The sequence below is a fragment of the Candoia aspera genome, chromosome 2 (assembly GCF_035149785.1).
Source record: "Candoia aspera isolate rCanAsp1 chromosome 2, rCanAsp1.hap2, whole genome shotgun sequence".
NCBI lineage: Eukaryota > Metazoa > Chordata > Lepidosauria > Squamata > Boidae > Candoia > Candoia aspera.
In genome coordinates this window covers 191,641,272-191,668,687 of record NC_086154.1, presented here as the reverse complement: position 1 = coordinate 191,668,687, position 27,416 = coordinate 191,641,272, and the positions used below count along the sequence as shown (strand labels likewise).

Here is a 27,416-nt window from a genome sequence, read left to right as displayed (position 1 = left end):
ACAGAGGCTTCTACCTCCAACATTTCTAAAGCCAGTATTATTCTAAACGTCCTTTTGCAGCTCCATATAATTCTTCCTGTCCCTGAATATACAGCAATGGCAAAACTAATAGTATTTATACATAATAGAAGTTTAATAAAATTTAAGCAGGAATGGGTGCCATACATACAACACATCATGCAGCATGACAAATATAATCACTTGTAGTCTGGCTTTTAAGGGGGTTTAATTGTCCACAGTATGGTAAATGAGCAGAGTATAAAAAAGTGGAAGTTAGAAAGCCAATATTTTTTTCCTCTTACTAAATTTGTTTTGTTTTTCTTATTCTTTTTTCCTTTTATTAACATTGTCTCTTTATATCTACCATCTATCTATCTAATCTATCATCTATCATCCCCCCCCTATACACACACACACATATTACATAAAGCAATTATATAATGGAGACCACAGTACTAACTAGCAAAAGACTGAAATCTTTATTGTACAAAAATTACTTTGATGTAATCTGTAGTAGTTTTTTTTCTTAATATTATATTCAATCTTGTATGAAGAAGTCTAATAATTTTACACTTCTAATAGTGATAACCTAAACTGTAATTAACACTGACAGAATCTTTCTTTTTTCTTTATATTTAATACTCTTAAGTTATCTAACCAATAGAATCTCAATAACTTTAATTAATACTGTATGAATATCATTGTACCGAAACAATATAATGTATTAAGGTATGTAACAATATAATAAAGAGGGAAAAAATTATTCCTGTCCCTGAGAAGTGTGGTACTTCATTTCTCTTAAGTTATCTAACCAATAGAATCTCAATAACTTTAATTAATACTGTATGAATATCATTGTACCAAAACAATATAATGTATTAAGGTATGTAACAATATAATAAAGAGGGAAAAAATTATTCCTGTCCCTTAGAAGTGTGGTACTTCATTTCTTTTATTGATCGTTACATCTATCTCCTCTTTTTCTTCTTCCTCCCTTAGATGCCCCCTTCTCCACAGCAACAGATTCTGCTGAATCTAGAGCAAGGTAAGGGGGATGATCCTTGGATTGTTACTGTCAAAACAATGAGGGAGTGAAGAGAAAGGAATTTTGTTATGAGTCCAGAGGGAAGGATTGGGAAGAGGGATCTTGTTTTCAATCCCAGAACATTTATGGTTTTACTTGGATGGCCTCTTCAAATAAGAAATAGACAGGTGCATGCCCTTGCTATTTGGGTCTGCTTGAGGAAGAACAGAATCTCCCATGCAATCAGGAATTCTGGCAGTGCAGGGATTTCAATTACCCATGGGGTTTTACTTGATTTCAAGTGAACCCAAGCCTCTGCAAATATCTGGGCTCAAGTTGGGAGGTTTAGAAGTTGGAGACTTGCTGGATACATCCGATAGGGCTAAACAGCTTGCAATACATAAAGAAACAATGGTGTGTCTCTCAGTATGGACTCATAGGAAACAGGCAGAAATGTCGTATTCTATCAGAATAACTTATGTGGGTTTTCCTCTTCTACTTTGGGATTCTCCATATTGGGAAAATTATGATATCTGGTTTGTCAAGGTCAACTCATATATTATACCTAAAAGACACACATGCACAACCAGCAATGCAGCGAACATGACATTGAATTCACATTAATAGTCATTGAATCTCTGTTACTCCCAAAAGACAAATGAAGCAAACTATACAGTATCAAACCATCTCTTATATATAAAAAAAAACAAATGCAAAGCATTACAAATCTCAGAGGCAAATCTCAGTCTTTCATTAGAAGTATTGAGCCCTTTATATACAAATGTATCTTGTGGTTTTACTTTCTTCCTAGAAGTTTGGGCAGATTGTCTTCCTCTGGTGGTATAACCATTAGGATTGGGGCAGTATGACATTAGTGTACTTATAGGTATTATAGTAATAAATGACTCTATTATGAAGACTATCAGATCTTTTGTACATTGCCTGGAAAGCAAAGTCTACGGTGAGCTGTAAGCTGAGCAGATAAGCTCCCCTCCTATGTTGATGATGCTCAAAGGCCATTATAGAGGTGAGAAAACCTGACTTTCAACTGAGAAAAATAATAATAAACAGATGCAACGGATAAACCAGATTTCTGTGGCATGGTCTGCATATCTCAGAATACTTAATACCTAAGACCCACTGCTGTTCTGTCACCACATCTACAAGAAAATGTAGACGTTGGGGTGGGGGGTGAATCATCTTAACCTTGGTGACCTGTTTTCTGTCAAGTCACAGAAGGGCACTCACATTACTCAGACTGTTATTTGCTTACTTGTTTCCTTCTATTTTTTTTTAAACCCTTTGCACTCAAAGTTTTATTAGACTTCATCATGCCTTTTATATGAAACTTAAATATAACTCTTATAACTCCCACATTATGTTGTTAAATTCTTAGGATGTTTGCCACTATGTATGAATGCCACAAAATATAATTCTTAGAAAAAAAGGGCATACACAGAAAAATTGCACAAGGTTATGCAGGTATATACAATCATATACTCTGAACAACTTTATCCCCTGGAAAACTGTGGTGGACAATTGAGCAATAGTGAAACCCCCAGTTGCTACCCCTTTAGTCCCCAATCAGGAACTAAATAAAGATGTGCTATCTCTCTTTCTCCTCATCCTGCCTTATATGTCACTGTTCACGGGAAGACTTCATTGCTTCAATGAAAGAATGAAAATACTCCCATTTCTGGGCTTCTGTGCTGGCATACATTACAAAATATGAATAAAAAACAGCAAAGTAAAACATAATTTTGATCATTACTATACTCATGTATGTAAGTAAGTATGTATGCATGTGTGTGTATGTATAAAGCTGTTTTTCTCACCTCTGTTTGTACCATGGCTGGCCGCTGCGTCCTTAACATTTTGACAGTCTGGAAAATATCTACAACACCTTCATATCTCATTCTTTCCAACACTATGCTTAGGGTTATGAACACTCCAGTCCTTCCAACACCCGCACTGTTGCATTAAGAAAGAAACAAACAAAAAAGGCAAGCAAGCATCATTTAGTTGATGGCTAAGCTGTGAATGCAATATACCATATGTGTACATACCTTTTAAGTTCCATATATAATTGAACATGTAAATCACATTCTTGCAAAGTGACTATTTTCTGCTAACCCAGCTGGTAATTGCAACTGAAATGCTGAATATGATTTGAAGGATCTTGGTTTTTTATTAGGAGTAGATAGTGAAAATCTAGGAGACCTTTATCAACAGAGATTATTGAAGATTGTTTTTTTAAAAAGCTGTAACTTACAAATACAGCTGATAGCAGAAGAACTACTTTTAGTTAAAAGATGACACACAGATCTGTACATTGGAATTATTTTGAGAAAGCACTTTTTCTAGTATCTATTAAAAGATTAACATTATTGGATGTTGGGCAGCTCTTCCAAATTATCATATCAGGCTCCTGGCCTAACTGTATGACAAAATGGCTAATAAAGCAAAAATATCACTAACTGAAAAGACATATTACAATCCGATGGGATAACATCATGGAATGTTAGGATTAAAAGAATGATTTTAGATTATCACTGTTTATTTTAAATTGAGAGAAAGTGAAAGCAGGATTTTGCCATGTTTGTCTCAAATCAGTCCATGTCAATAGTTAAAATAAAATGAGGAACAAATGTTAAGACTCCTTTTTACTCTTTTTCTTACAAGGAATTTATTAAGAGGGATTGGAATAAATTATATACATGGTTTTATTGTAGATTTGGTTTTTTGAACTATACAAATAAGCTAGGAAAGCAAACTGTTCCTATGATAAGTAGTTTTTCAGCTAATGATTTTCCTAGTATCTATCTCTATCACTATCTCTCTCTCATTTACCATTTCTATCATCTGTCGTCATCATCATCTGTCTTTGATAATTATATGCCATGAATTATCAGTATGTGTTTATTCTTAGTGATTTTCTGCAGGATGGTCTATCCCCAACCTGGTCCTTCCAATAGGGTACCAACTGATGCTGTAATTGAGTCCATCCAGCTTGCTGCTTGTTGTCCCTTTTCTCTTTCCGACTTTCCCTGTGCACATACACACAGACACCCACACATACTTTATGAAGAAATGTGAGTGGAAATTGAACAACTGTGTTCCCCATCCTAGGCAGGAACAGTATGTACATGCATGTTGGAGACAGTGACATGTTCACATACATGAGACAAAATGCTGGGACTCCATGGTGCACTTCATAATTTGGGATACTAATAATATATCTTGCCACGGGAATATATGCTGACTATTAATTTATCTTTTCAAGAGTTAACCAAGTAGGATCTGTGCTTATCTTTTACTCCCTCAAAATATGATTTTACAGAGCTAATCCTTTAATCTTAGTATCTGATTCATAAGAATGCTGTTCTTTTTGGAAGGATGCAAAAATGAAATTTCTGCGTCCCACTCACATCTAATCCATGCTAGCTTGCTCTATATTTCTCTCATAAATTCTTTAGATTGTAAGTTTTTCCCTCCGTGTGCAGAAGGCATAGGTATGTTCTCACCTGACTCAACAAGCCTGAACAAATCATGGGGGCAGGTATTCCACCCATGAGTGCAGAATTACATACTTTGTCAATACCCAGAGAGAGTTTATCTTTATTCTGCAGTTCCTGATCATCTCTGTGGCTGTTTCTGTCCAGGTTTTATTGGATTTTATACAGCTGATAATATTTTATCTTCTACTTTTGTTCCTGCATAGCTTTTCATAAAGACTGAATATCAGGGTTTTATAGTCAATAGGGAAGAGCCCAGTTGCTGATCTTGCAGAACTGGAAAATGAGGCTTTCATTGTATACATCTTGCAGTTGTTTGCATTAGGCTGCACACACTTTTACTGAACACATGGTTATCAAATTAAAACATTATTTTTTGCAATCCATAAAGCAAATTGATTAAATAAACACAAAATATTATGATTATGATCATCTTTATTACAGTCACTGAGCAGTACAAAACCAAAAGATTTTCTTAACTATCCTCTACAGATTTTATTTTAAAAAACATTCCCTCTGTCTTATCCCGTTTACATTCAACCAAACAATGGATGACTATTTCTCTAAGTTTACTAGAAGAAATAAAACCAGGAGACACTTGTCACCTACTACAACCCTTTGCTCCACACAGGATTTGTGGGAATATTAGCAGCAGCATTTCTGACAGATGGCTTCCAGGTTCTGGTTAAATATCTCCAACAGAAGAAAATCCATTTTCTCCTGGGAGTGCTAGATCTTTCTGCATGGGTCAAATGTGCTGTTTATTGTCATACTTCTGTAGATGGGGAACTGAAACTGTCAGATAACGGCTTCAGTAAGGTCACACTGTCAGTTCATTGCTGACATGACATTTGAACCATCTCGCATTTGCTTCCCCGTGCCCGTATTTCTACTTTTGCATTTTATTACCATCATTAAACCTGTTGTCATTTTAATCAGACAAATAATGTTTAGCATCCGTGTTTTTCTCTTACCTACAATGAACCGAAATTGGCCCATCTTGTCCAAACTGCTCTTTTGTTTTATGAACTTGGCCGATGAAGTCTATAAACCCTTCTCCCGATTTTGGCACTCCTTGTTCAGGCCAGTCAGTGAACTGGAATTGCCGCACTGTTCGGGACTGGCCATCCTTGAATGAAAGGCAGACATGTCAGATGGGAAAGTACAGCAGAAGACAAGATGTTTAAAATTCTTAGATTTTGGGACAAGAAATTGACAAAAAAAGAGACCTGCAATGAAACAAAGATACCTTTCCTGCAATCTAATTGCAGTCATGATGAAGTTTGTCTTTTGCTCCTTTTTTTGCCATTAACAGAACCACAATGACACAAGAGTGCAATTTCATTAACCACAGTGATGCTCAAATTATTCCCTGCATTTGAGATGATATTTCTGACATTTAAATCCTGGAAAACAAAGTCTAAGGACAAGGAAATTCGTCTGAAGGAATCTTTGATTTTGTAGCAATACTAACAAAATCAAAACCTTCTTTGTCTATTGGTCACTACTGAGTCCTCCTTGGTGCCCTTTTAAATGTGTTCCTCTGTTGGCCTAGCCAAGCCATTTGTATGTTTGCTTCTGCTGTGGAAAATGTTATTTTATTACTAGAATGTATTTGTGCTAATTCTTTTCTGCTATGGTGCATCCGCATAGCATCTATCTCTCTATGAAAGCAGTATGAAAATGATAGTGAAGCCAGCCTAAAATACACTCCCATATTCTTATTCAAGCAACTGCTGAAATAATTCCAGTTCTGGACCTACATAGTAAACCAAGATATGAAGAATCTGTTGAGGTTTTCCTACTAACAGATTAAGACTGCTATATGTGCCTAATCATTTTGGCCAGGTGAAGGGGTTGTATTAGATTGTCTCCTCTCACGTGCTTCATGCAAATAGCCTGGGGGGAGGGGAGGAATCCTGCCCGGACTTGTTCTTACTTCCTCTTTTTCTCTCTGCTGGAAATGTAGCTCAGCAAGGCTTGCTCCAAAGGGAGCTACGTACTTTAAATGTTTTGCTTTTGTTTTTGCTTTCTGTAAATAAATTATTTTTATAGAAATGCTTGGTGTGTGACTTTTTTGACCTCTCCTGGGCCAAAGGCTTTCCCAGCATCTGCCAAAAGGTTATGTGCCCAGTAAAACCCAGAGAGAAAACCCAGAGAGAAAAGAGAGATCAACTCCACACCTCATGCACAATTTAAAGGCAGGTAGCAAAGACCTGTGAAGATTTTCTTTGGAGCCACCTGGAGATTTTCCAGCAACTGCCGGTCTGCAGGACTTAGAAGCTAGCTGAGGTGACTTGCAAAAGAAGGAAGAAGCCATGGCTGCCTCCCAGCCCTCAGCGATGCCTCTGGAGCGCCTATCAGAGACCAACTATTTGAATTGGGCCCTGAAGATGGAAATGTATCTTCGCAGAGAGGATCTTTGGCTGCAAATTGGTGAGCAAACCCCCCAAAATCCCAGTGCTGAATGGCTGAGACAGGATGAGCGGGCTAGAGCCACCATTATCTTGGGAGTTGAGGACAATCAGCTAGTCCACGTGCAAGGCATTCAGTCTGCAAAGCAACTTTGTGACGCTTTGAGAGACTTATATGTAAAGGCAACAGCAGGGAGTAAAGTTACTCTGAAGAAAAAGCTGTACAGAGCCTACCTTGCAGAAGGAGATAGCCTTCCTGAGCACCTGCATTTTATTCAGCAGCTGTTTGTTGAGTTGCAGGAGAGAGGAATGGAATTTACACCTCTCACAAAATCCTATATCCTCCTGTCCTCACTAAATGAAACGTGGGACACGCTGATTTGTACCCTGGAGGCTATGCCTGAAACAGACCTCACCCCATCGTATGTCACACAGCGCTTACTCGCTGAATGGGAGAAGAGAGAGGAAAGATCCCCCCCCATCTCTTCTGGAAAGCTGCAAGACCAGAAAATGAGGGAAAAGAAGGGAAAGGAACCTGAGGCCACAGCACTAGCCAGCCAGCGATGCTTCACTTGTGGTTCAGCTGGACATTTGCAAAGAGACTGTGCCATGAGACCCAAGAGTAGAAAGACAGAGCAGAAGAACACAAGGGCAACACAGAAGAAGGCTCTTCAGACAACCCAGATTGCACAGGTTGCTGAGAAGGGTAATTCTGATGTATGGGTGTTAGATTCTGGGGCCAGTTGTCATTTATGTAATTGTAAAAGCTCTTTTGTGTCACTGTCTAAAACTGAAAGACAAAGTGTATCTTTGGCTGATGGGTCTGTGACCAAAATTATGGGACAAGGTGACTTGTATTTATCCTGCTTAGGAGAAACTGTAAAAGGTGTGTTGTATGTGCCAAATTTACAATCAAACCTTTTATCTGTGGCACAATTGGCTGCAACAGGGTATATCATAACATTTAAGAAAAATGGTTGTGAGATACGAAAAAATGGGAAAGTGTGTGCTACTGGTATATTAAAAGACTCCTTGTACATTGTGCAAAATGCAAGGAAGCCAAGCTGCAAGGCTGCAGTTGGCAACACACCATATCATGACCAATGTGTACACCTGATGCACAGGAGATTTGGTCATGCTAATTTCAAGTATATAGCACAAATGCCACAGCTGTGTGCTGACCTAAAGATAAAACCCTGTGATAAATACTTAGACTGTGTAGTTTGCAAAGAATGCAAAACACTGAAAGCTCCTGTGAGTAAGCACAGTGACAGAGTTACAACTAGACCTTTGGAAATTGTACACTCGGACATTATTGGTCCTTTTGCTCCAAGTCTTGGACAAGCAAGGTATGCAATGACCATCATTGATGATTTCTCAAGATACACATTTATCTACATCTTAAAACATAAAGATGAGGCATTTGAGAAATTTAAAAGTTTTGTGACATGGGCAAATGGAAAATTCCCTAGGCCTGTATCTGCACTCCAATGTGATAGAGGAGGAGAATACCTTTCTCACAAATTCAGAAGGTTCCTAGTGGAAAAAGGGATAGAACAAATTCTTTCTAACCCGTACACCCCTCAGCAAAATGGTGTTGCTGAAAGAAAGGGCAGAACCTTGCAAAATGCGATGGAATGCATGTTAAAAGATTCACGATTATGTTTTAAGTACTGGGGAGAAGCTTTATCGACTGCTTGTTATGTTCAGAACAGGTTGTATAACTCTATGATTCAGGACACTCCATTCCATTTGTTTTATGGTGTGAAACCAAAGGTAAGCCATCTTAGAGTGTTTGGTAGCACTGCATGGGTTCACATTCCAAAACAGCAGAGAAGGAAAGGAGGCCCCACAACAAAGAAAGCCATCTTTGTTGGCTATGAACAAAGCCAGAGGAGCTACAGGTTCATAATGGGAGAGAAATTAATAATTAGCAAAAGCGCTTCTTTTGCTGAACAAAACTGGGGGAGATTAAATTCTAGCTCTCCAGTTGAACTGACCACCACAAGAGAACAGCAAGGACTTGCTAATGGTGATCTTTTGCCTGATGAGGACATTAAACCAGAAAAGCAAACTGAAGATCTGTCTGATGAGATAGATGCTTCTCAGGAAAGTGATAGGAGTCAAAATTTAAGCCCTGTATTACCTCGTAGATCTCAGAGGAGTAATAAAGGCGTTCCTCCATCACGTTTTCAGGCTGAAACAGTAAAGGCTTTTCACATATTCACAGAACCTGAGTCTTTAGAACAAGTGAATGCTTTACCACCTGAGATTGCACAAAATTGGCATTCTGCCATGCAACAGGAATTAGCATCCTTGAAAGAAAATAAAACATGGAAACTGGTAAATCTACCTCCCAATGAACGCTGTCTGGGTTGTAGGTGGGTTTTCAAACTGAAAAGGGATGCTGATGGCAAAATCCAAAAATATAAAGCAAGGTTGGTTGCAAAAGGGTTCACTCAAAGGAAAGATTTAGACTTTGACAAGACTTTTGCACCAGTTACTAAAGGTGAATCAATTAGATTACTGTTAAAAGTTGCTGCACTCAAGGGAATGTCAGTTAACCACTATGACATTCAAACTGCATTTCTCTATGGTGATTTAGACCACAGATTATACATGCAGCAACCCCCTGGCTATGAAAAAGGGGAGAATCTAGTCTGTGAACGGCAGAAGTCAATCTATGGGTTAAAACAAGCTGCTAGATCCTGGAACCAAAAAGTAGATGAAAAACTGCAGAATTTTGGTTTTGAAAAAGGAAAAGCAGATCCCTGTGTATATATGAAGGACAAACAAGGCTGTATGTATCTCTGCATTTATGTTGATGATTTGCTGCTATTCACATCAACAGAAAATCAAAAGACATGATTGCTGATATTTTAACCAAACCTCTTCCTGTACCAAGACACAAAGAGTTGTCAGAGAAGATTGGTTTGCAACTTAATCTATAGTGTAAAAAGGGGAGTGTTGAGGTTTTCCTACTAACAGATTAAGACTGCTATATGTGCCTAATCATTTTGGCCAGGTGAAGGGGTTGTATTAGATTGTCTCCTCTCACGTGCTTCATGCAAATAGCCTGGGGGGAGGGGAGGAATCCTGCCCGGACTTGTTCTTACTTCCTCTTTTTCTCTCTGCTGGAAATGTAGCTCAGCAAGGCTTGCTCCAAAGGGAGCTACGTACTTTAAATGTTTTGCTTTTGTTTTTGCTTTCTGTAAATAAATTATTTTTATAGAAATGCTTGGTGTGTGACTTTTTTGACCTCTCCTGGGCTAAAGGCTTTCCCAGCATCTGCCAACAGAATCTTCTTTGCAGGCACACAATAGAAACAAAGTGAACTCATATAATTCAATCTAGCCTTGTCAAATTAACATAGTTATTAGCGCATCTGCTTGCATATACCTACAGCAATAATTTGAGGCATTTTGATATCCTAAGAAAAATATAAAAGGACACCAACTTCTTTCTTCCTGCTTACAGAAGCCTTAGTATATGGCTTCTTGGAGGCAATTCAAATTTGCCACAAGTGAGTGGTTCTTTATAGCTTGGTCTTTTGGTTAGTATTGTAAATCATGAGTACAGTTCATAATAGTGGCCTTTGTGACATGGACACCTGCCTAATTAGGGCTGTCTTCACATGTCTCACTTTCTAACCATCCACAGGGCTGCTATAATTTTTGATCTCCATAAAATCAATTAAGTGACCCAGCAATATGAACTAGATCATATTAAAATGAAGACATCAAGTCCCTTATAATTTGTAGCATTATCTTGAAAAAAGTAATGGTTATAGTCATTGCAGCAAGAGAATAGATTATGTATCAAAGGATTTGATCAACCTGCCTCAACTGCTGTGCTGACTTGTCTTCGTATATTGTCAGACTATCAAACTTGACATTTAATAGAAATGACACAAATTGAACTATTGCTGTTAACCTTCATGCCTTCTGGATACCTTCTACATTCTGAATGCATCTACTTTCCTGCCATGGCAGGAGAACCAGCAGATGCTATGTCACTGTGCCTGTAAGCTATAATTGAGGCATGGTGCATGAGAGGAGGAGGGGAAAAACTATTGCTAGATGCCAATTGCTTAAAATGGCACTTTTGCAGAATGAAACCAATGAAGAATCTCAGTGATGATGGGAATTCCAATAAAGCAGATTGGAAGCTGGAGGCAAGGGAAAAAAAAAGATTCTCTTACCAAAGCATTCAGTTATGATTGCCTTGACACGGAGGTGAATATAACTTGCCTCAAATAGAAAAGCAACACAAAAATGATACCTTGCACTTCAAGTCATTATTATTCAAATTCTGCAGTACGATATTCAGCAACAACATGTACATGGAAAGGGAGCCATTATGGTCTCTGTAATCAGTAGAGACCAATGAAAAATGAAAAGCATGGGTTACTGTGATACAAACACACAATTGTTTTAAATAGCCATGACCTTCCTTTGGCCTTACGAAAGCGTTTTGTAAGTATAGTAGTCCTATGTACATTATAAAATCCATTATTCAGCTAGCAGCAGTTTGCTTAGGATATCTTTTCAGCTCATTGAAAGTGCTTGGTCAAATGGTACCAAAGGATTTGGGACCAGCATATAATACAAATGGCAAAATCCACTACACTAAGAATGTGCCACATCAGCTCAAAAGGTTAAGGACACAGTGCATTAATCACTGAAGATTAAAGACATGTGATTCCGGTGAACAATTTAGGTGAATTTGGTGGATAACTTAGTACCTACCATCCTTTGAGAAATTCCCATACCTCAAGAAGCCAGTCATCTATCCATCTTTAATTACTTACATGTTTTTTGAAACTTGTGTGGTGCCATAAATTAGCACAAGTGCATAGAAAATCAACATTGTTCTCACTGATGGTGAGAAATTTATGTCCTGAAATTTAATGAGATGCTAACTTTTAGTAGTCACCAAGCAAATGCCAAGATTATATTAATTAATTTGGATGAGATCCTCTACAACTATGGCAGAGTTTAGTTCTACCTGACTCTTTGATTTATGAGGCCATGTCATCAACAGAAAAATAACTGCAAATTATTGCTACATTAATAGCAATATTAACAATGTGCACATATACCTCACTCTATTCAACATCTAGCCTGATGAACTAGAAGGTTATTTGGATTTTGGCTGCCTGTGGTGTTACTATTAAAATGTTGTATGCATCTCCGCAGCTCATTGATCCTGACAGTTTACAAGGAATCTTAGGTGTAAAGACCTAAGTGGGAAGTCATGTCTAAACTTTCCCAGGAAATAGAGACTGCATCACAGGGTTAATACAGAGTTCCATCTTAGATGGAGCTATTTTCACAATGGCATTATATTCTTCAGTCATCATTTCTGGAGGAAAAACTGACAATTCAATTTCATGAGAATACTGTTGCTATTTGTAACACATGTACAAATCAAAATAATGATCCCAACCATGGTGTACTGTTTTTCTTCTGCATATATTGGGAAAGGTTATGTTGATCCTTTAAGTTTATGCAGGGCTTTGTGTATCTCATGACCCATGCTGGACAAACAGTGAAGTCTATCCTCAATTCCTAGCTCTAGGATGGCAAGGAAAGGCTTGAAACCGACTGAATAATTCTTTTTGGGAATTAGGATGTGACGGAAGAAAATTTCCAAAGGTTGGGAAAGGTACTATTATCATGTTCTTCATCCAGACTTGAAGGTGCAGAATAATTGTGTAACAATGCTTAATTTCACTTTCCTTATCACAGAATTTGGTTACTTTGTTTAGCATAAAATTGAGGATAATGTGGCTAATGTTCTGGAATGAAATCCATTATAATCTAGTAAAACTACATATGTAAAGAATGTGTGAAATATGCATTTTGCAATGACCCCTTCTGGGAAGGTGCAATTTTCTGCAAAAAGACACATGTAGTAGGATGTGAGAAGCTTTTATTCATAACTTTGATCGGGAGATGATTCAATAAAATCATCCCCTTCAAACTGAATCTTCATATGGAAAGCCTTCAAATTAATCTTCAAAATTCCTTTTACAATTCAGTCTTGGCACATGCACACCTACATGTTCATCAATTGGAATTAACTAAATTTGCATACCCCAACATGGTGATACCTTTACAGAATACCTTTTAATATGGTCTGGACCTTTCAGTGAAATATTGCTCCTGGTGCAATTAGTGCCCCAAATGCAGTACTTTACATTATCCCACAGGAGCCAAGTCTAAGGAAAATAGAGGGTTATACTCTACAAAGTACAGATATTAAATCAGATTAAATTTGTTTTTAACTGGATAGTCACATCCTGAGTTCTGTTGAGAGTGTCTTCTCAATTTATACAGCTACATTCTCCATAAGAATGATGTACTGATGTTATCCTTACAGGGCCGCAACTAGGGGGGGCAACCGGGGCATGTGCCCCGGGCATCGTGCTGGGGGGGTGCCAAAATGAGCACTGGGGGGATGCCAAAGTGGGTGTGGAATCCATGTTTGCCCCGGGTGACACAGACCCTACTTGCGGCCCTGTATCCTTACTACTAATTTGGGGAATGTGATAAATAGGTCTGCGTGACTTGATTTTTTAAGTCAGAAGGTACACACAAAGGTACACAAATGTAATGGCATCGGGATTAGCCTTGCTGAGCCAGTTTTCACAGTGTGGTCATGCCAAGAACTGCCTTCAGTGTCAGGGGTGTGCAATGTCCATTGATGGGGACACTGTCCATTTTGGGAAGGAGATTCAGGAGTTTGAAGGAGTAAACTGGGTGTCTTAATTGGCTGCAAGGCTTCAGTTACCCATTTCATCCATTAAACCCCTTCAAACTAACCACTAAAAAAAAACAAAACCAAATTTGGGCCCTACTCTGGAGGGCTGTCACAAAAGGGAGGCTGAAGGCCACATGTGGACCCCAAACTGCACTTTTTCCACTTCTGATTAAGTCTGAATTATTGAAGCTTTCCACAAACTTTATGAACATATACTAAATGCCAGCAAAGTAGTTTTATCAACAATGAATTCTCTTTGTAGTGGTTCTCCAGAATGTTAGCTCAATGGACAACATAGTAATAATACTTTATATTCATGTAACACTTTTCAGGTGATCAGAATGATTCTCAGTAACAAAAGACAGTAAAATATTTAACATTAATAGTGTATGTCTGTCCATTGCAGCTGCCACTACAAAATATGTAATCACCATTTTCAAAAGCTTGTAATGTGTGTCCAAAGGATTGATTTCCTTTTATTTTCAGGGCAATTAGGACTGCAACCTTTTTTTTTTAAAAAAAAGCTAATTTAAACACTTTTAATTACCATTTATTTCAGTGAGAGAATGGAGCAGATCCCAGGTTCTAACGCTAATAAAATATTTCTGAGCTTGATTAAACTCATTGGGGCCTTATTCTACAATAGCAACCTATATGAAAATCTCTCCCATTGAAATGAACAGACTTCAAAGGCTTAATTTTGGCTAAGGTATTGTGCCTCTCATTCCTTTTTTCCAACCAAAACTCTATTCTCTAAGCTTGAAATGGTGGCTAGATAATTCTCTCATGTGAGAACTGTCTTCTTTGGGTTTCTACAGTGTCTTTGAATCAACTTTAACAATAACAGTAAGAGATTTTTTTGAGGCAAGGAAACTGTAGAATTTGAGGATGCTAAGTTGAATTTTAAGTGGGAAGTCATTTTTGTCCCCTGTAAGCAGAATACTCTGCTAAGTTTCTCTAATCATCATTATTGCTACAGGGCTTCCAAAGATAGAGAAGGGTAAGGATTTATCCTGCCATCAAGTGTGAAGTATTACATACAAATCACAGCTTGAAAATGGCTAGAGCAGGGTCTATAAAAATGTTTATATACAGTTAATCTTATATCAGCAGTGAACCTCTGACTTAGCCTTTCAGATAAGAAACGTAAAATGAAAATTAGTCAGTTGGGGTCAGGGCCGTGTAGCTCTTCTCTGCAGACAGATTAGAAAGCTGAGGAATAAGCTATGCCAAGAATCAAATTATAATGTGCAAAGCTTGTCAAGCTTCCCTTAAGAATGCCATTTGCACTGCAGTTTTTAAATCACACCACATTAACCTTCCAGCTCCCACGACCTAAAGGCCGTTGCTGAACAGTTAACATTTTTGCAGTCTTGGAGGAAGATTCCTAAAAAGTATTGAAAAATCAGCCCCACTGGGGGACTGGTGAAAAGGATGAATAGTAGCTAGGTCTTTTAATCAGCCAACCTCTTTCCAGACAGAAACATTATATACATATATAATTGTATGTATGTAGGTATGTATGTGTGTGTGTCTATGTATGCATGTGTATGTGCATATGTATATATGCGTGTATATATATATATATATATATATATATATATACGCATACATACATACGCACGTACACATACATACATACATACACACACACGCACACATAATACATATATGTAATCACTTGGGGCGAGAAAGTGGGTGACCATTCTTACCCTAACCATTCTCTAGGGTAACCCTAGAGCCCCTCCCATCAGCTTGGAATTTTATAGCCTCTTGGATTTTATATTTATTTATTGCATTTTATATTTGTAATGTGTTTGATTTTTATGAGATTTTAACGTTTATGGTTGTAGCTTTATTTCATTGTAAGCTGCCCAGAGTCCCTCTTTTGGGGGAAATGGGCAGTAATAAAATTTGAATAATAAATAAATAAATATCTCTATATCTCTATATATTTTCACAAAGTTGTGCTGATCAAATATTATGAATGAGAATCATTCACTTTCCTGAAATATAGTTTAGGGTTCTGGAACTTGCTGAACTGCCCAGAGCTGAATACTGACCATTGAACAGCACTAAATGTACGGCCTGAGCTTAGAAAGCCCAATATTATGGGACTACTAGTCCTTCTTTTGCAGCCAGCAGTGGTGGTGCTGGATCATTTTTATTGCATCTCAGGGCCTTTGGCTTCTGAAATGAAGCAGTGGTGTAATTTATTCCCCTCATCCGAGACTTGGGCTTCAGTGCTTCAGTATGTCTAATTCTACTTATCTCGTTCATCTAAGTGTATAACACAAGTAGTGAGATTCTTTCATATGTATCTGGATAGGACTTAAAAAATATACTGAAAAAGATGAAAGACCTATGGACTAAAATGGCACAAAACTAATCCTGTGGGCCCACTTTCCTTACAGAATCAGCATCCTGATTCACAGCTTTGGGATGTTCTTGGACCCATCACTGTCTGGTGAGCTACAGATAATGGCTGTGACCTGGCAAAGCCTTTTAGAAACTTCTCTCTGCTTGTAAATCATCTGTAACTATGTGAAGCACGATGTACAATGGGCTCAGTAGTTTCCCCCAAAGTGCTTTTCTGAAATATGCTTTGCATTGGATTGCCTTCAAAGATGAACTGAAAGTACAGCTGGTATCAACTGAATCATACAGATGCTGATGGGTGTCAAGAATTCTAAATATTTAACTCCTCACAGGCTGCAGTAAGCTTTTAACTGTTGGAAGCCCTAAATGACTAGGAAGCAAGTTATTGGAAGGATAACTTTCACTCAGGCAGCCCTGCCAATAGACTAAAATTTATCTCAGTAGTCATTCTCAAATATCTAATCTTAAAACTGTCCAGGCTGCTATGCACATAAAAGAGGTTGCTCTCAGTGGGGATCCCAAAACGACAGAGTTGCTTTCCTGTTGATTTTTGCTTCACCTATTGATTTTTGTCTTCTCTTCTGTATTGCTTTTGATCAACATGTGACTTAACTTATGCACTACAGAGCAGTTTCTCATTTTATTCTGTAATCTTGCTAATGTGGCTTTATAACTAATTTCTATATGGCTTTATGAGGATGTTGCTTTAAAAATGCTTTGACCATGAAGGAGAGGGAGTAAATGCATTTCCTTGACAATACCTTGTCAGGTTCTTTGAGAGGAACATAAGATGGGGGCCCATGTCCGTCCGTCCTTCCTTCCTTCTTTCCTTCCAATATGCCAGTTTCTGGGGCTGGCTTAATCCTTCCCCTGTCCCAGAGTGATCTGGCAAAACTTGGGAATGCCTCCTGTTTTCTGTGTTGTCTAGACAGGAGATCTATGAGGCTGCAGTTCTAAACTAGTTTACTAGTTTACTGACAATGTGTAGCGGGCATCCCAAGAATATTTCCATTCCTATGGGGGTGATGATACTCACTGATCAGATACTGAGACACAAATTTTGGTTGCTAGATCCATTAGAAAACAGTTAGTAAAAAGGCAAAACAAACATGTATCACTACAAAATGTAAGACGTTCATAATACGTTGTCTTACCCTGGCATCTGTGACCTTGAATTCTCTTAGGATGTATTGTGGCATATTATACTCTGCCATAGGATCGACCACAAAGTATTGATACCTGGCTGAGCGCTCTGCTGGCCAATACTGGTGGCATTTTTCCTGTAAAAGCAGAAATTTTCCATTCTTTAATTTATATATCTGTCCAATCCTATCTTCCAAGGAGGTATCTTTATCATTATATTCAAGTATCCCTGTTATCTAGAAAAGGTTAAGCTTTAAGACAGTTGTGACATTTGAAGACTTGTCATATCGAAGTTTCATGTTGTCCTGCTTCCCAAATAGATTTTTCTGGGAAGACCTCCGACACAATGCTCTCCAAAAATTTAAACAGCTTTCTCAATATTACATTTATCTGAGGAATTAAGAAAGAAAGAAAAATCATTGTTTATTAGCACTTTTCTAAGTACACCTGCCCTCCCTTTCCTTTTTAATGGGCTTCTTTCCAGTTCAGATGGAAATATTCCAATAATATCTGTTCATCTTCTTGACAAGTAATTCTTTATCCATGCAATGATTACCTGGAACACAACAGCCAAATGAACAATGACAGGAATGATCAAGTAAATGCAGTCTACTGCTTCACTAACTTTTAGGTTTGGGGTTACAAAAAAGAATGAGGTATCTTTGAATCTGTGTATAAATCCTAGTACTTCTTCTTGCAAAGTGAATCTGTTGGCACATCATCGTCAGTCCATCTGTCAAATGTTACTAATTTTGGTATGAAATATGTTTCCTATGATTTCTATCATCTGAGATGAATTTCTGATTTGCCTTTTCAAAATTCATCTGCATTGAGTGCTTGGGATGATGTTCAGGAAATAATCTGGAAAGTACTCTTAAAATATGCTCACATCAAGCATCTGGAAGCAATACAGGTTTTAGAAGTACTCCTAGCTACACTACCAAGCCCCCTGAAATTTGTATGCACATTGGCTTGATTACTTGAAGATGTGTTAATGATGGTGGCTGCTGCTGCTGCTGTTATTTCTTCTTAACACCTACTTGGAGATGCTGATTCTCAAAAATCTTGGTGTTTTTATATGTAACTGGTGTCCAAACAAACAAACAAACAAACAAAAGGTATCAGCTACTATGGTACTTCAAAATACAGCAGTTCTATCTTCCGATGAAGAGCAGAATAAACAAGTAGTATTTTAGAACAAGAACTTGGGACAGAATATGACGGTGAATTCAGGATTCCACAATAACATTTTGTTACAGGAAAGCAAACATTTGGCTGAAGGTCACATAGGTGCAAAACAGTTCTTCCTGGAAATGCCTAAATATAGCAAAGAAAACTTAGAACTGCCTTTTGATGATGAATCTGAATAGCATTACCAACTCATATGGGAGGGCTAGACAATCATATTTACTGGTTTCAAAGAGACACTGGCTGCAGTGGGAAGAAGGTGATGAAAAATAGATGGAGCTGTATCATGCCCATTTGAGGCTAGTATTTTGTTTTGTTTGTCTTGGTTTGGGGTGGGGTGGGGTAAGTTTGCATTTTTAAAAACTGAATTAAGTCTAGGTAGCCCACCACTGTCATATTCTTCAATTCTGTTACCAACTAAATTCTATTGAGCTCATCAAGTACAACAAGCTATATATATCAATCGTAAGTGTCTTGCTACTTCCACCCTAGACAAAGATTTGGTCTAGAGTCATTACTGGTATAGTATTTGGAATAGGCAGACATTCAGTGACTTATAACATATACAACCTATTTAAATGTTACAAGAATACCTCTTTTTATTACCAGGAACGTTAGAGAATTGGCAGTTCTTCTAAATGAAGCAACATACACATCCCATCTTGATTTAAATATTGAAAGAACTACTGCATGTTGAATTTTATTTTTACCACGATTGACCAATTTTGTTGCATACCTGTGGTTTTCAAACTTACAACCTTCAGAAAATCTTTTGTACAAAACTTGCTGTAGAAGTTTTTACTTATTAGTAAGAACTCTGAAACAGAACTCAAAGATCTCTGAGTCAAGTGTTAGGACTTAGGCTCCCAACTTGCTGTCTAGGGGGTGAATGTGCTAGCATAAATTTTCTCTGGCACCCATTAGGTTCCCTGCTCATCTGACTTTTAAAAAAATCCTCAAAGAAGACAAGAAACTAACACACTGCAAAGCAAGTTACCTTAATTTCTGAGAGTTTTGGGGTCTAATATGGATCCTATTAGCTTTCCTGGAAAATAATGTGACATTACTTAATTTAAAAGTATGCTCACCTGCCCAGGGGAAAACAACAACAACCACAATGAAGTAAGCAGGTTTAGAAAGACATGTCCTGCAGGAGGCAATGGAAGAAGAGGGGAGCATTCTGTTGTTGTTGTTTTTTCCTTTTTTTATCGTATGGCATAGCAGTTCAGTGTTCATACTGCTTTTTCTTGCTGGGAAATCCTTGTGAGGTCCAGCAGCCAGATGTGTAGACTATTTAGCCATGACAACTCACATTGCCCGGGGTGCACCATGAGGAGGCTAGTCTACATCACACCAAGTTGGGCTGAGAGAAAGTGACTGGCCCAACGTCACCCAGCCGACTTTCATGCCTAAGGAGGGACTAGAACTCAGAGACTCCTGGTTTCTAGCCCAGAACCTTAACCACTAGACCAAACTGGCTCTCAGCATTCTGGTAAATCAATACTATGTAACATCAATGCTATGTCCCCCAGAGCAACTGTTATAAGCTTGTCAACCAGGAGCATCTGTGGGGTAGGTCAAACAATACACATAAAAGGGGGACTTCTAGTGGGAATGGTGGACTGAATGGCTTTCAGTAGCTGGAGCAGACAACAAGCAACCTGTTTTGGGGTCAGGCAGGCTTTCCTGAAGCCCAGAAACATTCTCTGGATCAAGGAGAATACTTGGAATCATCCCATCTATCCTCTGGAATGGTGGCTTGCAGCCAGGAGATCACAAACAGCATTTCATGCTTGACTGGTAAGAGCACCCGGGAGGCGGGGACATCACCATTTCCAAGCCGCGCTGTAGCCTTAAAGGGACACTAAGACCGGCCACCCCATTTCTAAATTACCAATTTGTGTGTGTGTGTGTTTTAATTATATGTACCCCAAGAGAGGCTTTCTACAGCGAGGAGAAACTGCTTCTCTTGGTGCTTAATGTTACTTCTGGGATTACTTTTTATTTTATTTTTTAAAGTTTTGGATTTCATTTTCCTTCCAAAGGAAATTTTAAAGATTGAGTAAACAATTGTCTTCCTGTTATTATTTTGTATTAAATTTGAAGATACTAGCATTTTCCTACACGTTGAATCGGCTGATTCAAACCTTCAGCTTTCTGTCTTCACTTTCCCTTGAGAACAGTCTGCTATTTATTCCCACTTTATGTAAACAACTTTTGAACTTTCCCATATCTTCGACTTTCGCTGATTAAACTCCTAGGGGGCACCATAATCTACTGCATGAGACATGGAGGATTTCAAACAGGTTCTTTCTGACCTTCACCAGGACTTCTTCTGACTTTTATCAAACCTTTATGCAGGATATCCAGGACATTGTGGAAAATATGAGAGCTAAAATGTGCCATCAGGTTGGGGATGAAGTGGATGAAATTGAGGAATCTAAGAGTGATAGAAAGGTTTCTTTTAAGACTGAGATTGGGATTTTTATCAAGGTACCGGATGAAGATTGGATAACAGAGGTGGAGATATCTAAGGGAGAGAGTGATCTGCAAGCTATAAATAAAGTCAATCACCTGGTGGAATGCCTTGAAAAGAATTTGGAAACTTTATACTTTCCTTGAAACTTAATAAAATTTACTATTAAAAAAAACACACACACACATAAAAGGGGTGGGGCTTTGCTTGCATGGGGGTGGCTTCCACTTTGACAATTTTTACTCTTTCAGTCAATATCCCATTGCCAACAGTTCTTCTTCTCACCATTCCACCATTACTTTACCAGCCCAAGGAAGGTTGGAAAGCTCAGTGCTTGGACTGGTTAAGGGCTAGCTAGCCATGTTGTCTCTTATCAAGCTATGTCTCAAAAACAAAATACTACTGAATATCTTGTGCCTTTCATCAAAAGTACTCTCTGCACAAGAAAAATCTATCCTTTTATCCTGACATGCTAATTTTCAGTGTATAGTAACATTTGGTAAAGTGAACCTTAATTGGCAGTCTGACTAGCCAAGTGCACTCTTGACCCTACTTTTGCACCCCATCTGCTGTTTGTGAGAATGAAGGATTAAACTTCTGTTGCTCTGTGTGCATTAAATGTCTGCCTCAGACTATACTAGTACTTCCCTGTAGCTGCACTGCAGAAGATTTGCAGTGGAGAGCAAGCTATTTTGAAAGGAAATTCATCAACCATAAATGATGACAACACTCTGAATGACACAGCTTGTATCTATATGAAAACATGGCGGCTGCCTAAATCCACCTGCAAAGAAATCCACCATTGTCCCTGCCCAGGTGAAAGGGGCCTGAGCAGCTTCCTTTTCATTTTGCTTAGTGATAATTACTGCCTGCATTAATAGAAACAGATCCAATAGAAGTTGCTGGAAGAAGTACTTGTTCTTCCTACATTAACATAATTCTTGACATTCTGTTTCTACAATGTGACAAAAAAACTTACTCTGCCCATTTCTCGTAGCTTAGTAAGCATGACTATGATGGTTGAATTGTGCTCCCAAAGCATTCTCCAGAAATCTTCTGTTGTTTCTGCCAAAGGTCCCTGTGTAGCTACATAGGCTTTTTGTTGCCTAAATTTAAAATGCAAGAATTAATATTTATCAATCAAAGGAAGGAAGGCTCTCTTGCTGCATATAAACATTCTGCGGAACATCATTCTAAGAAATGTATGGCTGTAAATTATTGATTGTAGGAATATTAAAACATATTAAATGTTATTTAATCAAACCATGGCATTCTTTTATTTTAGTAAGTTTGTGTAAGAAATTGTTCTCTTAATATTGTGATTTATGCCTTTATCTTATTTAAATTTTAATGCAACTCTAATAGCTCAATTTTGTGTGTCGCAAAAAGCACTTAGGAAACACTTAGTGGTACAGTTCCATTTTTACACTGAAGGCTGACTGTCACACACTCTATTGAGTTTATGACTTATAGCTCCAAAGCAATTCTTTGTTAACTCTTGCAGGGATTCGAGAACCTCAGCAAAAGTTCTGAAGTCAGGTCACAAAGATGGAAATGGGACAAGCTACTTTGTACTTTTATGATGCCTAAGACAAATAGGCACACTGTTTTCTCTGCAAGAGAATTTTATTACCCACTCCCCAACATTTAATCCACATATTCAATAATTACATAGTATCTTAGATAACCGTCTACTGAATTCATTCTTAAATATTTGCTTTCTGTTTTATAGGCAAAATTCTGGGACTGAGATCTGAGTAAGATGAAACTTCCATAGATTATTATTTCAATTTACAACTACGGGAAACTCCATATGTTATGCTATGAGTCTCAGAAGGAGACATGTGCTGGCAAAGCAAACAACAGCAATGTGAGCTACTTCTCTGTGGTTAGAGATCAGGTACTGCTGAAAGTTATGGGAAGGAACTGCAGTACTGGACAGACTACCATAAGAATCTGAACAGACCCCAAATGACACTTGCATAATGGCTAAGTATAAACTATGTTTATGATCACTTGTACATATGTAATTAATACATTTTTACATCACAAAAACTAATCCTTTACTAAGTACCTGTATCCATCGATAAAACTGGCATTGATATAATCAGAGCCTTCTACCCCTCTGATAGGTTGCAAACATATCCTTGTGGATTCATATGGCATAATATTAACAAGGCGATTTTTAAATTTATTACATGGAAGATTGGCACTGATAAATCTTGACGTATGAGCTTTAGAGCTGGCTAGCCGCTGCAAAAGAGACAAAGATGACTTTGGGATTGCTTTCAATAATAAAAAAATGGGACAGCATTTTTTATAAATACATATTAGAACAGGTTCTATATGGTATTCCACCAGATACAAGTTAGATCTTCTAGATAAATCTGTAAAGGCAAATGCTTTCATCCTAGGACAGCTGAAATCCAGCCTGTCTTTTTTCCCCAGTGCAAAATGTATCACTATAAAAATTGGAAAATGCTGTAGATGAAGTACCTTAAATTCCAATTCCATTCCTGTGACATTCTCTCCTGCTTCTATCTGTGTCAGCTTCTGAATATATGCATACAGGTTTCTGGCTGGCACTTCGGTATTTCCACATGTCACTGCTTCAAGCAGTGCATCATGGATAAAGATGTATTGGTCCTCCGTTTGAACCATGTAATTTCTCTGGGCTCTCATTAGAGTTACATGGCCATAAATATCTACAGTCTTTTCATGTTTTATTCTCTCTAGCATGGCATCTATTACAATGAAACAGCCGGTCCTGCCAACTCCAGCACTGGAATAAAAAAGAAAGAAACCAACTCAAAAATGCATATAAAGATTGAGAACATTTCAACTCATGATACATCTTGTCATACTGTCATGGCAACCACCACCACCACCAAGGCAGTTCAGCAGCAAAGGCTGAAATTTACTTTTCCCTTTCCAATTACTTCAGAAATGTGGAAAATAGTTTCTCATTATAAGATGCCCATTCTTCCCAGTCCTGGTCAGGCATTTGCATGAGGGCCTGGAATTATGCTTGCAATTGACATTGTCCCTGGATTCTACCTGCCCCCAAATTCTCCCTGTTCTCTTGGTGAAGTCTGAAAAAAAAAAAGGGACTCTTAACTGTACTTCCCATGATCATGAACCATAATAAAGTTCTCTTTGAAATGCCAGTACAGGTAGCCCTTGTTTAGCAACTGACTCATTTAGCAATTTATGACATTGATGAAAAAGTAACTTTGTGACCAATCCTCGCATTTATGACCTTCGCACGTCTATAAAGTGAAGGAAAGCTGAAGTAAAATCATAAGCACAGCCATGGTTTCACTTAGAGACTGCTTTGCTTAACAATCGAGTTGCCGGTCCCAACTGTGGTCACTAAATGAGGACTACCTGTACACTTTTACATCCTGAGATTGGGGATAGGAAGGAGTGGAAACTGCTAAGCGGTATGTACAGATTGAGGGTGTAGCAAGTCTCTGTATGCACAGCTCCATCCTGAAATCAATTTGAGCTTCTCACATCTTTAGGCATGCACCCTGAACAGGACGCAAGATTTCAGTATTCATCTGAATTATCAGATGAATGAAATGCCATACAATCTTGTCACAGGAAAGCAGCTGCTGTGCCAGTCTTCAAATGGCAGCATGTCTGTTGCTCCTTCCCACATCAGACTGAGAAATCATGAATCAAATCTTGGAGCATGATTTTTATAACGAATTTTCCAAGAACATATCACACGCTAGGTAATTACAGTATATTACGTGCCTTGTAATTATATTGTGTACAGTTATATTGTATGAGAGATGTAACCTGAATAATTTGTCCAGGCAGCGTACAAGTTTTGCATTGTTTTAGCTGCATGAACTACTTCTACTAATTCCAACTCAATGTTACTGCAACAACATAATCATTCTTATTAGCCATTTTCTTGAACAACTACCTGAAATTTTAATGTACTGTTCCAATCCTGGAACATCTCTCAATGAAAATGCAGCTTAGAGATAGACTAGTGATATGTAAAACATGTTCTAGGGAGAAAGTGCCAAACACGATGCGTTCAGTGGGACAGGAAAACTCTTCTGGTTCTGAAATAAACTAATATGGAGGAAATCACATTCTGTGGCCATAGAATGTTTGGAAACCGCAGATTTTAACAAACACTAAAGATTCAGAGACTGAAAATGAAAGCCACTGGGGACAGATTGGGGCAGTTTGCAGAGTCCAAATTTAATAACTTGATAGTAAATTCCTGAGCAAATGCTTTATCCGTTTACCCTCTGAAACATATTTATTATCGAGGCTTATAAGATTCTGTGCTGCAGCACCATATGAATGCCATAAAAAATTGACTGTCCAATAATATGATTGAAAGGTCCTTACTGTGGGCTTTCTTCCCTGCATCTTACCAGTAAGCCTTGTCTGGCACTGGACACTGTTCCATTATCTGCCTCATAATGAGCGTATTTTTCTTAATACCACATACATTACAGATTTTATTTTGTAAAAAATTGATGTTCTAAATAAACATTAGAGACATTCAAAGAAGAGATACATACTACTGACAGTTTTCTATGCCACAATCGTTATTATCAGCCACTCTCAGAACTAGATCTCAAGAGCAAAACATCGTGTACTTGGCCTCCTGGACACTACAGAAACTTCAAAGATGCAGCTTCATGAAGCTTTCACCAACAGACTACGGAGAAAACCAATCAGTGTGCTGAAGCTGGAATAATTCTCAGATAAAGGGCTTTCTTTTATTCTCTGGAGGGTTGCTGCATATAAGCGACATCTTGCTTGCCTGCAATTTTATTTCTTTGGTATAAAGTGTGGTGGTGGGGAAGGACCACAGGATTCCTGAGATCCTTCATTCACTATTGCAAGTTAGTTTCCCTGAGGATGACGTTCTAATGAATCAGGAATATGATTCTGTTATCATTTTTCCCATTGAAAAATAGCCTGCTTCAAAAGGTGTCATTAAAGGATATTTGTTAAAAAACACCTACTGTTAGATTCTTGTATATCCATGATCCATTTCCAGAAACTAGAAATTTCACACAATTAGTTTCTATTAATTATTAGAGAAATCTTTCCAAACTATAAAAAACAAATGCTCTAGATGTTTAGATTTCATCAGAAGTGGCATCAAACAATAATTACTGGTTATTAACTCAGTTAAATTTGGGGATTCATTAGTCATCTTTCTCTTTCTGTGTAGGTGCAAATAAAATTTCTAAGCAAAGAAACCCCATGGTTTCTTCGCTAGCCCTCATTCATCTAGCTCCTTAAGTGTATTTATCTTCCATCTACCAGCACTGAAATGGTATACATGATTTAAAATAATAAACTGAACATTTGTTCTCTGTAGTACAGAAAAGTGATTTTCATCTTTAGGAACAGAGATTCTTGCATGATAATAATGACAGAACTGTCAATCCGCTCCCCCCTCCCCCATTTCTATACCAGGCAGTCAAAAAACTAGCATAAGCGGGACAGCTGATAAGCCATCTCTTGGTTATCTCACTTTTTACTTGTCGTGGTTGCCAAGTATTAAAGAGGAGGATTTAAACGAAAATCTTCAAAAGCAGTGGGAAAAATCCAAAGTAACTAAGTTTCTTGCATTTATATTTGGAAGACTTAGAAGAAAATGAAGAAAATAATCCACTGCCAATATTATTTAACATAATTTAAATCTTTTTAAAAGCTAGTGGTAACACTTTTAAGGGTATTTTACAACTGCTATATTTTCCATGGAAAACCACCACAAATTCTTATAATATGGAATATTTGTACTAGTCCCAACCCTGTAACAACATTTAGGATAATTGTCTCTGTATCAGCTCAATTTTTTCTTGTTCATTTATAGCTAGAATGTTATTTGTATGGATTTAAAAAGGCCTTTTATTTTCTCTGGAGAGCAATAGAAGAAAGAGTAGTTTGTGAAACTACGTACTTTGTTAAGTTAACTTTAGTTGGAGACATTTTGTGTTTCACAGAATTCTTCACTGTCTAATTAAAAGTTCTGTGAATCTCAAAAAATTTCATTCTGTCCCTTACAATGCACATTGTATCACTTTTGGAAATAGCTCAGGCTTGTGCAAATGCCTGATGCTGCTGACTTGTACTCCTTTTTATTTGAAGAAAGGGAACTCATTTCAATATGGTACTTTGGTCATTAATTCTACTTTATGTAATGCCTTCCCTTAATTTACTTTATTCAAACAAAATTGTTTCCAAACTTTAACAGCTTGGGAAAAAAATCCTTCTATTTCTGTTAGGAGTAGAAATTGCAAAGTTTAAACCAAAAAAGCCTATGCAATCCATTTAAACAAGTATGCCTACTAGGACATAGTTATTGCTTCAATATTATCATTCATCCAGTTCCAACATTTGTTTTCAATATCTGCAAACACATCCGAGCCTGTCCTATGAGTTGAAGTATGTTTAATGTCCCATAATGAGATAGAACAACAGTATGCAGAAAAAGAACATTAAGAGACATTTGGGGGCCATTC

At 37.8% G+C, this 27,416-nt stretch overlaps 1 protein-coding gene across 1 annotated transcript in view; it reads right to left on the bottom strand.

The window, feature by feature from the left end:
• Positions 1-27,416, bottom strand: part of PTPRD (protein tyrosine phosphatase receptor type D) — a 510,657-nt gene that overhangs the window by 7,809 nt on the left and 475,432 nt on the right. The window contains exons 27-32 of the mRNA XM_063295062.1: positions 23,401-23,686; positions 22,979-23,157; positions 21,884-22,010; positions 17,252-17,377; positions 5,514-5,668; positions 2,860-2,995 (exon numbers count right to left, since the gene is read on the bottom strand). Of these exons, the coding sequence (XP_063151132.1) occupies positions 2,860-2,995; positions 5,514-5,668; positions 17,252-17,377; positions 21,884-22,010; positions 22,979-23,157; positions 23,401-23,686 (1,009 nt within the window). The remainder of the gene's footprint in view (positions 1-2,859; positions 2,996-5,513; positions 5,669-17,251; positions 17,378-21,883; positions 22,011-22,978; positions 23,158-23,400; positions 23,687-27,416) is intronic.